Source organism: Serinus canaria, chromosome 3 (genome assembly GCF_022539315.1).
Source record: "Serinus canaria isolate serCan28SL12 chromosome 3, serCan2020, whole genome shotgun sequence".
In the NCBI taxonomy this organism is placed as follows: Eukaryota; Metazoa; Chordata; class Aves; order Passeriformes; family Fringillidae; genus Serinus; species Serinus canaria.
The window spans coordinates 4232274-4249256 of NC_066316.1; the positions used below are offsets into that span (position 1 = coordinate 4232274).

General features: G+C 46.4%; 2 protein-coding genes and 1 long non-coding RNA gene across 8 annotated transcripts in view; 2 read left to right on the forward strand and 1 right to left on the reverse strand.

The window, feature by feature from the left end:
- RTN4 (reticulon 4) overlaps positions 1–6642 on the forward strand; it is a 40494-nt gene extending 33852 nt beyond the window's left edge. For all 5 annotated transcript variants that reach the window (XM_030235615.2, XM_030235616.2, XM_009093727.4 and 2 more), the window contains 4 exons: positions 3430–3499; positions 4150–4196; positions 5091–5149; positions 5561–6642. In XM_030235615.2, coding sequence (XP_030091475.2) covers positions 3430–3499; positions 4150–4196; positions 5091–5149; positions 5561–5603 — 219 coding nt within the window. In that variant the 3' untranslated portion in view covers positions 5604–6642. The remainder of the gene's footprint in view (positions 1–3429; positions 3500–4149; positions 4197–5090; positions 5150–5560) is intronic.
- Positions 6643–8988: 2346 nt separating this feature from the next.
- EML6 (EMAP like 6) overlaps positions 8989–16983 on the reverse strand; it is an 85004-nt gene continuing 77009 nt past the window's right edge. Inside the window, exons 31-41 of one of the 2 annotated variants that reach the window (XM_050972717.1) lie at positions 16703–16876; positions 15850–16058; positions 15240–15397; positions 14500–14614; positions 13849–14037; positions 12689–12861; positions 11852–12014; positions 11274–11377; positions 10061–10214; positions 9727–9827; positions 8989–9192 (exon numbers count right to left, since the gene is read on the reverse strand). In XM_050972717.1, the coding sequence (XP_050828674.1) occupies positions 9168–9192; positions 9727–9827; positions 10061–10214; positions 11274–11377; positions 11852–12014; positions 12689–12861; positions 13849–14037; positions 14500–14614; positions 15240–15397; positions 15850–16058; positions 16703–16876 (1565 nt within the window). In that variant the 3' untranslated portion in view covers positions 8989–9167. Of the gene's footprint in view, positions 9193–9726; positions 9828–10060; positions 10215–11273; positions 11378–11851; positions 12015–12688; positions 12910–13848; positions 14038–14499; positions 14615–15239; positions 15398–15849; positions 16059–16702; positions 16877–16983 lie in introns of both variants that reach the window. The other variant, XM_050972716.1, reaches the window with a different exon arrangement.
- LOC127059417 (uncharacterized) lies at positions 10144–16708 on the forward strand. Its single transcript, XR_007777180.1, has 3 exons — positions 10144–10230; positions 13861–13917; positions 16574–16708. It is a non-coding gene; the product is annotated as an uncharacterized LOC127059417 (long non-coding RNA).

A 16983-nucleotide genomic window follows, 5' to 3' on the forward strand; every position in this document is an offset into this window, starting at 1 on the left:
TAGGGATCCCAATCCCTTGCAGTAAAGGAGAAGGAAACAGTGAGAAGCCAGCTGCTGCTGTGAACAGCAGTGAACACTGGTCTGAAAACAAGGCCTTCTGGAGGAATTATGTTAGAAGCAGAATTAATTCCAGCCAGAATGTCTTCAAGGCACTCAAATCACTTAAAATACTACAGTCCATAGGAAAGATGTGTTTATTCAGCTGAACTAATTCATTTCCCCTCTCTCCTTCTGACATTTAAAATGCTTTATGTAGGTTAATTAGTCTAATTTATGGTAGCTGGAAACAACCCTTTATCAGAAACCAGTGAATGTCAGGACAGTTCACAAGCACACGTTACTGATCTTGAAGAGTTTGTGCTCGAGGAGAACATTGGGATTCCAGGGTCTTATGTAATATAATGGCCCTGGTTTAAAAAATAAAAATATCTTGGCTTGTGTAGTTTAAACATCTTCACTCTAGGAAACCACATGTTTATGTATAGTTCAAGTTATAGGGCTCTAATGTAGAAAATGTCTGCAGGTCAGTTCATTGTGTGTAATAGTTCTGACTGTAAAATCTGTCTTGTTAAGATTTTTTTCCTTCTTTATTAAATAGTGCTTCAGTCAGGGAAGTCTTAAAAATGGACTCTAAATATTTATGCAGCACAAGGAGAAATTTCTCACAGTTCTTGAGGAGTAACTCCAGAGGAGCCCTTGCCAGAGCCCCAGGAGAAGCTGCATTTTGTGCTGGTAAAGGCGATGCTGGTACTGGGTACTGCTGCTCTTGCTCACCTGAGGCTTTGAGGAGCAGAGCTCTGTATTCTCAGTATTCTGTAGCAAAGAAGGGGCATGGGGCACTTCTGGATTTACCCATTTTGGCTGGCAAAACTGGGTTCAGTCCATCCGCCACCCAGGTCCTTCACTGGTGTGTGGGTCCGTGGAAGGACCAAGCTTGGCTCCTGAGCTTCCCCTCATCCCAAGCATGTGAGAGGGGCAGAATCAGCTCTGGAGGTGAATCCTGGGCTGCCTTCTGCTTTCTTTTTCTTGTCTTAGAGCTTTATTTAGAGGTGTTTCAGGTAAGGTTTTTTGTGTTTGTAAAGGTCTCTTAGGTGTGTTTTGGGTAAGCTTTGTTGTGTCTGTGAGGGTCTCTGGGTTTGCATAGTTTATAAGAAAAAGAAAATAGAGACCAGAAAGTAAATGTGGGGTTGAGATGGACTCCAGGATGGATAATCCTGGGACAGCTGCTTGAAGTGTCAAAGGAGTGCAGAGAGAGGACTTGTGGGATCAGAGTCCCTCTCCCATCCACTACTAAAAGTGTAGGGAGTTAAAACCTGCACATGCAGCAGTTCATGGTTCTGCCCTGATGCTGCTCAGGACAGACTTTGGGTGGAGAGAAGCTTGTGTAGTCAAACGTGAACTCCTGGATTTTGCTCTTTCTTGAACCATAAATTCACTGTTCACTAAAACAAATAATTTATAGTTCTGATAATTATTGGACTTTGGGATTGATTTGTGTCTTGTTACCCCTGTGCTTACGTAAACTCTCATTTTCTGCCCTGGGCAGAGTCATCAGCAGTGTTCCTGGCTGCTGAGCTGGCTGGGTGGTGCTGAGCTTCAGGGGTTGTGTCCATGGTCAGGACATGGATAGTCAGGTATAGTAGTCAGATATCCATGACAGCAGGTCATGGGTGGCTGTTGGGATGGAGGAGAACCACTTGTGTGAATGATCACACCCTCGGGGGCTCATTGCCCAGTCAGTACAAGCTGGTGCCTTCCTTCTCTCTCTGGTGGGTGTGCTGCACATGCAGGCCTCTCCAGCATGGAAGTGTTTGCTCCAGTAAAATGCCTGGTCAACTCCAGAGAAGATCAGCTCCAGGCTCACCCTGGCATTGCAGGGTAGAACTGGGTCAGGAAGTTCAGCAAATCTGCTTTATTTTCCTTGAGAAACCTGCCAGAATCCCTCAGCTGCTAGGAATGGTACAGCCTCTGTGAGGATTAACTTTGTGCTCCTCCCTGGTGCTGCTCTGTCACATCTCAGAAGTGCTGACAGATAAAGAACTGCATCACTTGCAGTTAATGCACCTGAATTTTGGACAGGATCAGTTTTGAGTGAAGCTCTTGAAGTCAACTTGATTTTGTTGCAGGGTTCATGGAATTAAACTTGTATTGACTATCAATGCCCTTATCTTGTAGCTGGCTGTTGATTTTGTTTGGTTTGGATATTTTACATCTTTTGATAAGCTAAAATTAGATGTTGGGATAGGTAAGTTCAGAGTAGCTTGGCTGCAGGCCAGTTACCAGGGCCCTGGCCCAACCCACACTCCTGCAACCTTGCCTTGTTTTCCTTGCCAGCACCTTATGCCATCCTTTCCTTGGGTGTAGCTCCTGTTGATGGGAGTGTTTCCATCTTGGGTTGTTCACTGTCTCAGGTTCTGCTGGAAAACAGCCCCATGTGCTGAGCTGACCAGGGCTGGGGGTCTCTGCTCTGTGCAGAGCAAGGAATAAACACTGGGAAAGCTGCTGCTCCTGGCTGCTGCTCAGCTCCTCAGCAGTCCTGCAACTCTAGAAGAAAGCGGCTGATTTTCCTCGGGAGGAATCCTACCCTGAAATAGAGCTGGCAGCCCTGGGTCCCTTCGCACTGCTATAGGTCAGAGGTGTGCCTGGGACACTCCACCTGGCACTGACCACCACACAGACCTTTGTGCGGAGCTGGGAAGCTGAGCCTGTGTCCCACCAGGAGCTGGACAAATGCTGTCAGCAGGGAGGGAGAATGGGGCTGAGACAGGGAGCCAGCAGCGGTGGCAGTGTGGGGCTTTAGGGATGTCTTTCCTTCTGAGCTTGGCTCTGACCTGCAGCCAGCTTCCATGTTAGAGCACTTTTCACTCCTCTTGTTCCTAAATTTTTTAACATCCAAAGTGTCTTTGGGCTTTTTGAAGGAAAAAAGGTAAATCAAGCCCACCCTACCCCATTACCTTCTAGTCAGGCTTTTCCTGATGTGTCAGAGCCTCTGCCTGGTCTGGTCAGAGGTGGGTGGGTGAACACTCAGGTGGCAGCAGGGCCACCACACACAGCTGTGACCTCCTTTCTCTCTGGCTCTGTCATGCACTAGCCCTTTGGCCTCTCTTAGGCTGGCCTGTCCCCTCTCTGGAGGATGGGAGGTAGGAGCTGTGTGTTTGCCCATCGTTCCTCACCGTGGAGTTGGCAGTGCCCTGAGCAGGCACAGGGCAGCGTTTGGGCGCTGCTGACTTGGGCTGAGTTCAGCCCCGTGACCTGGGCACAGGAGGCCCCGTATCCCATTACTGAACCCTCTCATCAGCCAGCTCTGGTTACAGGAGCTGTGCAGGGCTGAAGTGCACTTTGGGGCTGTTTGGATGGGTGTTTGTGCTTACAGCAAATGGGATGTCCTGGGCACAGAGTGGGTGCTGACGGGCTCTTTTTCCCTTGCAGTTCGCAGTGTTGATGTGGGTTTTCACTTACGTTGGTGCCTTGTTCAATGGTCTGACATTACTGATCCTGGGTAAGTGTTTGGCTTGTGTTACACACCTGACACACCAAATAACCTTGGGAAGGCTGTGGGGTCTGGTCACTGGGAGGCTGATCCTCTAGCCTTAAGATGTTGCACTTCTAAGTTCCTTTTTTTGGCTAATACAACAGAACAGGTAATTTTGAGTTGTGTCGTTGAATTCCTTGAGATTGCTGATTTCCAGACATTACATGGTTTATAGCAGGTTTGTTGTGTGTGTCCCTGTCAGGCTTAGCCTGCCCTGAATGTCATTGCTGTGCTGGGACTTAGGAGGAGGTGCAGGATCAGCTGTGGCCCTATCCCACTGCAGGATTTAATTCCTTATATCCCAGAGCAGGCTGGCTTTCAGGTGTCAGAACCAAAAGGTGCCTGAGCAGCCTTTGGGAAGAATTTTCATGACTCACCATGAAAAAGTGACCTGTGACCAGATGTAACTGTACTGCTGGTGAGACCTGGAGAACAGCTCAGGCTCTCCTTAGAAGGGATTATTGAATTTTCCGGCCAACAATTGGTGCATGGGGCTTAATTATTCTTTTTTCTTGTACCTTTTTGCAAGACATATCAGGGTGTGGAAACCAGTCTTTGTTCTGCCTGAACACCATCCCTGTTGTCAATATTTATGCATTTGATGTGCTCTTTTCCAGCTTTGATTTCACTCTTCAGCGTTCCTGTTATTTATGAGAGACATCAGGTGAGTGTTTAATAGAATTCATTAAATGTTTCATAAAATCAGCTTGAAGCAAACCAGAAACAAATTAAAATTCATTTCAGTTTTCTGAGATATTTAAAGCCTTTACCCAGGAACCAGGGCCAGAGAACACTAGTTCAGTTTGAAGTTCAGACTGTGCATGCTTTCCCTTTTCCATCTTGGTGGAAGAAGAGGTTTCCCCAGCAAACAGTTCTGGAAAAGGCCTGATGAACTTGGAGGCCTTTTCTGCTGGTCCAGCTTTGGTCAGGACTGGAGCAGCACTGGGCATGGTGTGTTAATCCTGCCATACCTTTTGGAGTTGATATTCAGGATTGGTTTCTCAAAGCTCTGTGGAATTTGTAGCCCTGGCAAAAACAGGAGGTGGGAACTGCTTGGCCCAGTCCAGGGCTGCTCTTGGGGAGAGACTCCCATGTAAAAGGAGTAGGGAGGAAGGAGCCAAACTAAAATACTTCTGATTAAATTATGGCCAGGGCTGTCTTGGGCAGGTCACTGCACAGGAGGGGGGAGCCAGCTCTGGCTTAGCCCTTCGTCTCCCCTTTCAACAACAAGGCAGCCGTGGGGGCCGGGCTGGGACTGCAGGAGGCAGGAGCAGATGGCAGAGCCTCATGGGGTCCTGTCCAGGCTCCTCCTCCACAGGGAAAGGGGGCCCTGGAGCCCCAAGGCAGGAGCATGGACAGTGTGTGGGGTTTAACCCGAGCTGCTCAATCCTCTGGCTGGGCTGCAGCCTAAGCTGGTTACCCAGCCTGGCCCAGCTAAGCAGCTTTGCTGTTTTGTGGGGCCCAGAGGGGCCCAGCCCTGCACCCACAGAGTTCTGTGGGACTCAGCCAGGCTGCAGAGGAGGAGCTGGGCTGTAAATTCTTTCTGCTTCAATTCCAGGCCCAAATCGACCATTACCTGGGACTTGTGAACAAGAATGTCAAAGATGCCATGGCAAAGTGAGTTGGTTTGGCTTTATTTATTTTCCTTTGTACAGTTAACAGTTCCTGGCACATGTGGCACTCCTGTCTAGGGGCAATGTGTTCTTCCATGTGCTAGGCCAAGGAGGGAAAAGGTCTCAAACTCTGGACTAGTTAGGAAATGAGCTCCTTTATTGCTGATGCTGTATTGAAATGAGCCTCTATTATTTCTAATAGAAATCTGTGTATGTGAGCCCATTAGTGATACCTGAGCCCCTCAGCAGGTGCAGTTGAGGGGGGAATGAGAAGTTCAGCAGTGTCATTGGGTGCTGAGTACAAAGCTGTGTTGTGAGGGCTCTTTTCACATGTTGCTGTTTGTAAGATTCTGTTTAACCTTTCCTTTTATGTTACTCAAACTTAACTTTGTCTATTTTCTTTTTCCTCTTGCAGGATCCAAGCAAAGATCCCTGGATTGAAGCGCAAAACTGAATAAAAAAAACCTGAAGCAACTTATCAATAGGAAAGGAAGTTCATCTTTTAAGGGGGAAAAATACTCATTGGATTTACATGGGGAGGGTCAGGGAATAGCAAACCCCTTGACATTGCAGTGCAATTTCACAGATCTTTATTTTTTAGCAACGCAGTGTTTGAGGAAAAATAACTGTTTTGACTGCCATGTGTTTCATCATCTTTAAGTATTGTAAGCTGCTATGTATGGATCTAAAACTAATCATCTTTCCTTATCCTGTGTGCAGCACTGGCTAATACAAACGACTGAGACAGCTGTACATTTGCTTCATCAGAGGTAGTTCCTGCTGCGTGCCGGAGTGTAGAGCAGGTGGGGCAGAGGAGAACACTTCCCAGTTTGTGCACTGTGTATGGTCTGTGTAGATTGATGCAGATTTTCTAAAATGAGATGTTTTAGAAGAATATACCAGTTTAGCAAGTTTTGAAAAATCTTGCCTTTTTGGTATGAGTATAGCTGTATTGTGATTTTGTTTTATCAATTGCCAATATATATATATATATATATGTGTTTCACAAAGCTTAGATCTTTCAGCTGCTCCACAGTGCTTTGTACTTCAGAGAACTGACTGAGGCCTGGACGAGCTCCAGAGCACACAAGCTTGAGAAACTAAAAAGTCTCTGTAAACACTGGCATCTGTTGGAAACAACAAAAGAGAAATGAACAAAGAACCTCCACACAGAGTAAAAGAAACTTACAGCATACACTTTGTTGCACAAACGTACAGTAGTTGATCTTGAGCAAATAATTCTCCAGCTTTCAGACTCTGATAATCTGTGGACCGAGTATCTAATGCTGCAAATGTTGTTTGGAAACTTAAAGCCCTGTCCTGTTATGCAAGAAATGATAAGTGAAAATTTATACACTTGCAGTTTGAGCTGTACTGAACTAAGTCTGTGGAATGCATTGTGAAATGTAAAAAAAAATCCCAACAAAAAAGGAAAAAAAAAAAAACAAACCAACCCCAAAACCCCAAGTATCAATAAAGCTTATAGACATAAAATGATACCAGTATTTGGCTTTCTTGAGGCAAGTTTAATATATTTGTGTTTATTTGAAGTTCATTGTGATAAATTTCCATTGTCCATGGTGGTGGCAGTAGTGTCCCAGTAGAGCGCGGTGCAGGGTGGGTTTGTCACGGTCCCTTTTCTTCCTCTGCAGCCTGAAGGAACTGCTCTGGGCCACGTCCAGTGTCCCAGGGAGCTCTGGACGGGTGTTGGGTTCTTGGAGTTTTGAGACAGGAATGGTTGATGCCATTTTCAAGTTTGAAGGAAATAAGTCCCAATAATCTTTCCAGATCAATGTTGTTGGTTCTGATTTAGGAGCTGAACATTTGAAAACTTGTGTACAAATTTATTTGAGATGCAGATTTTAACTGACTGGCATCTTGGCCATTGAAAAATAGAAATTCATGCATTAATATTTCATTTTACAGTAAAATACAGCATTACTTCTGAGCATTTTATACAGGAAGCCAGACCATAGAAACATACAAACCGTAGGTAAGTGTTTTCCTGACAGACACTATTGCTTGAAGATATTTCTCACATCACTGTTGATTAATTCATTCTGCCACACAACTGGTTTTATTTGGGATACAATCAACGTGGAAGGAAGGCAAACATGAGTAGTTACAACACAGGCAGAGGTGCTCACTGCTGGCACCACCTGACAGAACAGGATTTGATCCCGAAGGTTTCTTTGAAAAAAAGACTGCATAGGGACTTGTACTGTGTATCTGACAAACTGCTCTGCTGTATAGTCATATAAGGCATTAATAAATTCAATTAAAAAAAAAAAAAAAAGTGATTCTTTGAGGTTGCTGAAGCACTTTGTGTGTTAAACAGACAGGAATCCACTCCTTTAATGGGATGTTTTTGCTACTTTTCTGTGCAGTGGGCAGCATAAACGGACTGGCAGGAAGGTTCCAGAGTTCAAAATCCTATTGTCCTGAACTGGGACTAAAGCACTATTGCTTTTCAGAGACTAAATGTAAGTCTAAATGTTTTATTTTAGCCTTTATTTCTTTTAATTAAGAAAGGTAATTTCAAAATATGGATGTTGTGCCATGCCCAGAATTTTCAATATCTTAAATACGTGTTTTGACATTGCCCATATTTGCTATTCCTTTTTAAACTTTCTCCAGTTCCACTGTCCCTTGAGTTTTTGGTTTTGACAACGTTCTAACAAATAGTGAAGGCTTTGGATTTGCCTGTTGGGAATATCGGTCCGTGGTTCCACTTTTCCACGGAGGCAGCTCTCCTTTGATCTCAGCTGTCCCCCAGGCCAGGACAAGGGCCTCTGTGGGGTGAGGGAGAAGCAGGGAGAGGGAGAAGAGCCCAGAGTCAGCCACAATGAGCTTTTTCCCAAAAAAAAAAAAAAAAAAAAGAGCTGCATTTCCTGGTACCAGAGGGTTTATGTTTTACTTACAAGCAGCATGGACTGGCTGGAGGGCACACATAGCCCTGCTACAGGGACATTCCAGGGATTCCTTTGGAGGTTAGGGCCCCCCTCCAGAACAGGAAATAGGGATTGATGGAGGCTTTCCTACCAGGCCAAGATTCTGGCTGGCCACTGCCTGTAGGAGTGTAAAGCACATTTTCCCAGAAAGGGGAGCATGCAGGAACACTTGGGGAATGACTCCCTCAATCTTGGTGTTAAAATGTCTCGAACCATGTCTGTCCAAACCCTCTCCTCTCACTCACTCTTGGAGTTGAGCTTGCACTGCTGGCTGCAGGAGCAGCTGCCCAGGAGCTGGAATGCCTCACTTTGGCCTTCTGACAGCATGGAAACAGGGGGGCATTCACTTGTGAAGGTATTAAAAAACCAAAGCAGAAAACAGGGATCATGTAAGTACCCAGCTGGAAAAGGTGAGAATGGTTTAGCCCTCCTCTGGGTGAGAGTCATAGCACCGTGTGTGGAAAGCAGGTGGGGGGAGGCAAGGCTGCAGCCCAAACTACTAGAAAATTATTCCAAGGCACTTCATGGATAGAAAATTCTGCCAAATATATATATTTAAAAATAAAATGGACTTAAAAAAAAGGGATACTTTGCTCCTTCAATTAATGAAAGCTGAAGGGTTACCTCCCACCTCCCCAGCCTGCTCATTAAATGCTCCCAGCTTTACTGAGTGCACCAAATTGGGAGTTTTAAGCAGGTGTGGTTAAAACCCACCCACTTTTTGAACTTTGTTCAAGCCACAAATTTGGAAATTAAAGGGCCCAGCATTTTGTCAACATTTTCTCCCTTTTCAGACATGGTTTGAACAACACAGTATTAGGCAAAAGCAGCTTTGTGAGTGAACTGTTCATCCCTTTGGGATCGCCAGGTTACCCTTCAAACCTCAGCTTCCTTCGCAAGGGCGTCGGGCTTTCCAAGGCCAGCTCCTATTCCCTTTTGGTAAGCTGGGATGAGTGATCTGGAAATGTCAGGCTGCAGCAGGGCTGGGATTCCTGCAGCCAGAGGGGCATTCCCAGCTGTCCCGGCCAGCGCAGCCCTCACTGGGGCAGGACAGCAGCAGCCAGAGGCTCCTCAGAGGCAGCGCCACACGAACACACTGGGGAGACAGCAGGGAGAGCAGGGATTGGCCTTGGGCACAGCCCAGTGGGACAGGAGCAGAAAGTAAACACACTGGGTGTGTGAAGTACAGACTCTGTGTGTGTGTGTGTGTGTGTGTGAAATACACTCTGTGCACAGTTGCTCTGTCTGCATCTATGCAATGTGTGTGTGCTGTATATGTGCACGTCCGTAGTCTGCAATGTGAGCACTCTGTGTTGTATGTGCATTGTGTGCACAGTTTGTGTGATGGTGTGTGAATGCGTGGTGCACTGTGTGGCTGTGTTTGTGTGTGTGCTGTGTGCCTGTCTTTGCTCTGTGGGCAGTGTCTGTGCACTGTGTCTCTGTGTGTATCCATGCCTGCCGTGTTTGTGCACTGTGTGTGCAGAGCATTTGTGTGTGGGTTGTGTTAGTGTGGCTGTGTGGTGTGGCTGTGTGTGCACACCTGTGTGGCTGTGTCCCTTTCTGTGTGTGTGTGTGTGTGCCTGGCTCTCTGCATCCCTGTGTGTGCAAGTGCCCAGTCCCAGCCCGTTACCTGCAGTCGTCCCCTCCGGTGCTCACCACGAACCTGTCGTCGTGCGAGAAGCGGATGTTGGTGACGTGCGCCGAGTGCCCAAAGTACCGCTTGTGTTTGGCCTGTGGGACAGGACAGCAGCTCAGGGCTGGCACCAGGCAAAGCTCTGTGCCCACAGCCATCCTGCCCGCAAGGCCTTTTCACTCCCTGGGAGCTGCCCGTGGATGGACCGTGCTGTGTGGGTGCTGTAAAAGCTTCCTGAGAACGGACCATGCTGGTTGGGTGCTGTAACACCGAGTGTGAGGGGTCTGGGAAAAGCAAAAGCTGCTCAGGTGAAAATAAAACAGGCACTTACAAATTTCTCAGTGCATGGGAAGTCAAACAGCTTGACCAGCCCAAAGTCATCTCCTGTCACTATGTTCAGGCCAGCGTGGGTCACACAGGCGCAGTTGACATCAGCTTTATCTGCATTTCGTGGCCAGATCCCAATGACTTCATCTCCAAGAATGCTGTTCCAAAATCAAGGTAAATAAAATGCATTAGACCATAAGACTTAACTTGCTGCTGCTCTTCCACAGAGGGCTGAGCCAACACAGGTCAGTAACAAAAAATTGCTGCATTTAAAATAAAATTGTCCCTTCTAAATGATTGCCCTGAGCTCATCATGGAGACCACCACACTAATACATCATTTTTATGTGATTCTTAAGCAATCTATCCATTAATCCTTAGGTTTATTTCCTATGAAACCACTGGCATCACTACACCAGCACCTTGTGCAGCTCTGGTCTCTATGAGCCTTCCCCCAGGATTCCTGACTGCACTGTTCCCTTAACCATGAGTTCCTGAATGAGGGAATGCTTGTCTCTATGTCCACTTGTTCTCAGAAACAGATATTCTATCCTGGTTTCAGCTCTCTGTAATCATTTACCCACAGAGTCACTGCCAGAGGCATCTGCCCCCTCCCACCAGCTGTCAGGAGTCCTCTGAAATGGGGAATTTGGGGCAGATTTTTATGCCAGCAGAGCAGTCAGAGTAGGAGGATTCTCATTTACCTTCTCCCAGCCCTGCCTGGTTGTCACCCACTGTCAGCTCTGCCTTTGGCCTGTCCCACTTCTTGCAGGAAGAGCAAGAACAGCCACAGTTCTACAATGCTGGGGGCACGTTCCTGTGTTCATCCACAGCAGGAAATACATTTTAATGACCCTCAGAACTCCCTCATACAATCAGTACAAGTGCACGTTTCCAGGCCTTCCATGCTGCTGGTGTTTGCTGATGTGAGACAAGGCTGCCTGGAGTGGCCCAGAGCTGTGTGAGGGGCCTGGGATGAGTGGCAGTGAGCCACTGTGGCTCTGTGACAGCCCCCAGAGTAATTACCAGCACTAATTACTACAGACACCCAACAGCCAGAGCTGTGTGTAAAACCCCAAGGGTGTCACATGGAGCTCTGGGGAAGCAGAGCCTGGGGGTGCTTGCAGCTTTGCCAGGCCCTGGGGACATCTCAGCATTTACACCCCCAACCCTGTGACCTGATCCCAGTGCTGGCCCCACCCTCTCCTTGGGTGTTACCTGGTCCATGTGGCCCAGGTGATTTTCTCTATGACTGCAGGGTCTGTGATTTGCTTTCCCAGTGGCACCTCATGAACTTGACGCTTGTAGGCACCTGTGGATACCTGAAAGTAGGAAAGGAAAAACCTGGAAACTGCTATAAACACATCATTTCCTTTAAAATTTCCAGCAGACTCACCAGGTTTTCTTTTTTCCTCGTTATCTGGAATTCATCACATGCCATATAAAGGAATAACAATGTTACAAGATGATGATGATGGAAGGAGATGCTCACATGCAGAGCTGACAGATTTTCACTTCCATACTTTATCTCAACATAATTTTACTAAATCAGAAACATTTCTGAAGGAAACCCCCCCTTTCAAATTAACAATTTAATTAAAACAACTGAGCTCTCACAGAGATCCCAGCCTCAGGGAGGAAGAGAAATTATATGGTTATAATCCACAATTTCTTTTTCAGCATTGTCCCCCTTCCATTGACCTGGGATAAGGTTTTGCTCTTAGCACAGCTCGAGCCTCCACCTCGTTATGGTGGCCCAACAAACCCGAGCACAGCGGGGGCTATCCCAGACATACCTGGATGTACCTGCTGTCTGCAGAGAAGTCCATCTGAATGACAAAACTGGCAATGTCCTTGCAGTAGCCAATTCGGTTTAGGGTTGTGCCTTGAGTGAGATCATAAAAATCCACAGTATGTTCTTGTGAGCCCACTGCCAAAAACCTGTTATCTGGGCTGATCCTAAGCAATAAAACATGGAGTGGGGATGTCACTGGCTGCTTTGGTGCAAGATTTGCTTTTGCTTCTCATGCTAACATGACAGTAATCTTTTTTAATGAAAAATACAAAAAAAACTTCTATCAACAGCGAGACTGAACCCAAACCAAATCTTAAGGTTTAAGAGAAGAGGAAGACTGAGGATATCTCTGACAAAGGACAGGGTTAGATGGAATCTTGGGAAGGAATTGTTGCCTGTGAGGGTGGTCAGGCCCAGGTTCTCCAGAGAAGCTGTGGCTGCCCCATGACTGGAAGTGTCGAAGGCCAGGCTGGATGGGGCTTGGAGCAAGCTGGGACTGTGGAAGCTGTGTCCCTGTCCATGGCAGGGGTGGGACTGGATGATATTTCAAGTCCCTTCCAACCCAGACCATTCCATGACTCTATTCTGTATTGTTTGTGGTTAAATGATGCTAATATTGCACTTGCATAAAGCCACAGCACAGTGTGCAGAGCAACACCAATCCTCTGGGAGTCAGCAACAGGAACTGCAATTTGGAGAATTCCTTCCTATAATTCCAGCTGTGCAGGGTGGCTGCAACTGAATTAAAGCCCCACCACAGTGCCCTTCACCAGCTCACATGGGTTTCAACAAAAACAAATCCCTTGAGGCAGGGCTGTGTGTTTTGAGCACCTCCTACCTGATGTCCTGAATTGCAGACTTCCTGTCCCGCTTCTTGCCCCAGACCTTGAGGCTGTTGACCAGCAGGAGAACGAACTCCCCGTTCCTCATGCCGATGGCCACCATCTCTCCGTCAGGGCTGTAGGCGGCGCAGCGCGCGGGGTGCCCCAGGCTCACCTTGTTCACCAGCTTCTGCGGGGACACACGCAACAGGCTCACACCTCCCCAGCACATCCAGAGCTTCCAAACACAAAGTACAAAACTTGCTTAATTAAAAACAAATCCACTCTGTTTCCCTCTAAACATAAACCTGAAATGTCACACCGAGACTCACATCCCACCAGGCATATGTCGCTAAGCAGACTTCAAAATAGAGATGTGATTTGGATGGGGGGGTTCATGTTTGCATTATTTTGTAGACTGACATCAAATTTCACACTAGAAAAAGGACTATTTAGCAGAACAAGCTGAAAAATCTTATTTCCTAATTTGTTTCAAAGGTGACTTTGATATCTTCAGCAACTGCTGATTGGCACAGAGCTCTCCCATTTCATTTGATACGTGGAAATGTCCTAGAAAGCTCTTGCATTTTCACCTAGCTGGTTGTATTTATAATAGATTAATTTCCCTCATTAAAAATTATCCTGTTAGCTCAGGTAACAAGCTTTTGGAAAGGTTTATGCTGGCCAAAATGAGCTGAAAACTTCCTGGTGGTTTTTTTTTTAATGTTTTATTTATTGTTTTTAAAAATGGTTGTTGTTAGTCAATTTGACTTGGAAAAGTCTCTGAGGTGACATGCAGAGTTCCAAAGGAAGGCTCTGAAGAAGAGGGAGCCGTGCCTGCCAAAAAGGTGGAATGATGGGCAGGGGCTGTGTGTGTGACAGCCAGTCTGTGTCACCCAGACAGGCAACGTGGAATTAAAATGCTTCCTTGATCCCCCAGCCTGCAGATTTGGATCAAAATAAAGAATGCCCAACAAGAGGCACGCCATGAGCAGGCGTGCTGGTGAATCCCCTACATTCCTCTGGGAGTGCTGCTGCCAAACATGACCAAAACCTGCTCAGGACAGAGGCAAACCCTGCTCTCATTCCAGGGCTGCTCAAAAGCACAGATGGAAAAATGGATGCTTGGATAAAATGCTCATTTTTAATCACACACTTTCACATTCACGGTACTCACTTTGTCCGACAGGTCCCAGATCCTGGCTGTTCCGTCGTTGCTTGCAGAGATAAAGATGTCTTTGGAGGGGTGAGTTGCCAAGCCCCAGATTTCCCCTTCCATGTGACAGTCAATTAACAAGTTTGAAGCAGCGTTTTTTTCTCCTACTTCAAGGATTTCTCCATCTTTTGTCCCCACTAAGATTTTCCCCTGTTTGTAGCCAAGAAAAGGAGTGGAGAGAGGTTGTCAGTGTAACAGTAACTGCCACGGTTTAAACTGCCAGAGCTTCCTTGGCAAATACTTGGAGAAAGCATAAACAGATTAAGCTTGTAATTGGTAATGGCTACTTGATTGGAAATATAAAACAACATTCCTCAGTGGTGTTGTTATCAAGGAATGTGTCAAAATGAAACACAGACCATCCCTGGAGCGCTGGGATGGACAGGCCCCACCCCGTGCAGCATCACTGCTCCTTTCTCAAGCACAATTCAAACACATGCAAGAGTGACTGCAGCACATGAAATACCTCCGTTATTTCTACTGTGTTCCACCTCACCAAGACTCACAGTCTCTCAGTAACTCCCAGTGGGGCTTTTGTGACTTTAAAGAAGCAGCAGAAGTTCAGGCAAGCAGCTGAGCTCTGCCCTCCCGCTGTGCCCGGCCGCTCCTCACCTTGCCCCGGCACACGGAGCGCACGCACTCGATGAGCTGCCCGGTCTCCAGCTGGAAGGCTCGGCACCGCTTCATCTCCTGGTCCCACAGCTTCACTGCTCCCCCCTCCTTCGTGCTGCAAAGGAGCCCTGGCGTTACCTGGTGGCTCCTTTTCACATGGAAATCCCACCAGTATTTTTCTGCTTAAATCACTAAATATACATTGACCCACCCTCCACTCTACATTGCTATTATGGTGCAATGGGAAGTAAATAATGAAAAATTAAATGCTTTGACACTTCACGTTTAAACGGCACCATAATTTGTACAAACCAAACTGCTCTCTTGCCACATATCTCAAATCTCTGTTTCTTGGCAAATCTGTTTCTTGTGGTCATCTCAAGACCCACAGCATCTCCACTGGGAGAGGCTGCCTGTAGTTTGACAGAGCTAACAAATGAAGAAAACTCCACTTGTGGCAGGAGCTCAGGCAATAAGAGTTTATCCAGGTGTTTGGAACAATTCCAAAGAGGTTTGGCATCTCCCTGCTGCATAACCTGCATAACACGTGCCACTGTAACCCTCAAGTATCTTCCTTTAGTCCTTCACTTACTGAGCCACCTGGGCAGGTTATGCAAAACTGACAGTGAAACTGCTCCAGCACAGAGACCATTTATCCCTGGGGTGCTGGATAAATAATGAAAACAAAAAGCACAGAAGCGAGCCAGAAGTTGGCACTTTAGGAAGATCCTGTGTCTTACGGCCTCTCCTTCCCTCCAGTAACAATGAGCCCGTCGCGCAGAGTCGTGTACATGGTGAACACCGGTCCTGTGTGAGCCTTGGCCACCAGCCTGACCAGGAAATGATCCTTCCACACGTAGACATCTCCATTTATGGCACCAGTGAACGTGAGGTTATTCTGCAACAGACAGCAGCAATCTCTGATACAACAGACACCTCAGCATTTTTGTTCAGCTTCAAGTAAAATCCTTTAAATTAAATTTAAAAGTCCTTAATGACCACACTGGATTGTCACCGTTGGTGGTATCACTGGCATGTGTCACACCAAATACCCTTAGCAGAAAAAATGATACAGGAAATAACAGATCAAGTTTAAGTTAAACATATAAATAACCAGCAAAGTCCAAAAAAAAAAAAAAAAAAAAAAAAAGACAAAAAACCCCAAAAAAACTTAATAGAAGACATTCACCCAACTGTGCTCAGGAAATTCAGGCAAGCATCTCAAGGTGCACAGGTTTTAAATCCATACTTCACAAACAAGCACTGGGTTGGATTTCAGCAAAGAAAACAGACCCTTGCAGGTTTAGTACAAAGGAATGTAAAATCCTGTAGCAGGTAATTTGAACTCACTGCTCCAAAGGCAACAGAGAGCATGGTTTGCATTTTGGCATCTTCCATGGAACCAATGACTCCTTTCTTGTAGAGCAAAGCGCTGCCAGCCAAGGTCCAGAACTTCATGTGTTTGACCCCCACGGACACGAACTGGGTGTCGGAGTCCGGGCGGAACTCCACAACGAAGATCCTCTCCAGGTGTCCTCCCCTGCTGGCAACTTTAGCCCCTGGTTTAATGAGGAAAGGATGAAAACAAAGCTGAATTCACCTGAGGAATTAAGCTCTGATATGATTTTATCAAATAAATTGAGCTGGTATTGGATTAGAGATCTGTGCCCCAGATGCTGACAGCTGCAAATCCCAATGCTGTTTAGTGTATCAAACATCTTAATGCAACTCCCAACGTCCCTGGTTATTCCATTGCACCCCACAGATTTAGGAAATGCAGATTTAAGGCCTTCATATCACAGTCTGTCTCCTGGGTCAGTGAAATAACACAGAAATGTTGGCTATCATCTGGTGAGAAACACACACACTCATGAGCTGAGGCCCTTTTCCTCTCCCCTCCATAATTTCCAAAGATAATTTCCCAAAGGCCTATCTCCATCATAGTACTTGAAGTGTTTCAGGAAAGAAAAGGAACAGTTTCCTTAATTTCATGTAATTTTACATTAAGCATCATTCTTTCCTTAATTTCCACTTACAGGTGTTTAAAACTTATCTTCCTGTTCATATTTTTTAGCCCTTCGCCATCTTTAACTGATTAACTGGGATAGAGGGGGAGACAAAACTCCAAAGACTGGAAAGGCAAAGCCAATCATTGTGCACAGCTCTGTGAGGCTGAAGGACCATGATTTCCCCTGGTTTGTACCTTCTTGCCACCTCCAGACAGTGATGGTGTGCTCTGGGTCGACTCCCACTGACACCAGAAGTTTGCCCGTGGCACTGAAGTTCACGTAATTGACTCCTTTGGTGTGGAAGCAGCGCAGCATGGAAAGGGTTTGCTTGCTCATGGCATCCCATATGTGAATTGTGGGGGTTGTTCCTGTGGACAGAGAGAGGCGTTGGAAGAGAATTAGTTCTGAAAAGCTTCAGTGCAAACCAGGCATTTTTCAAGAACATTCAGCCTGAACAGACATTAGTTGGGGGTTT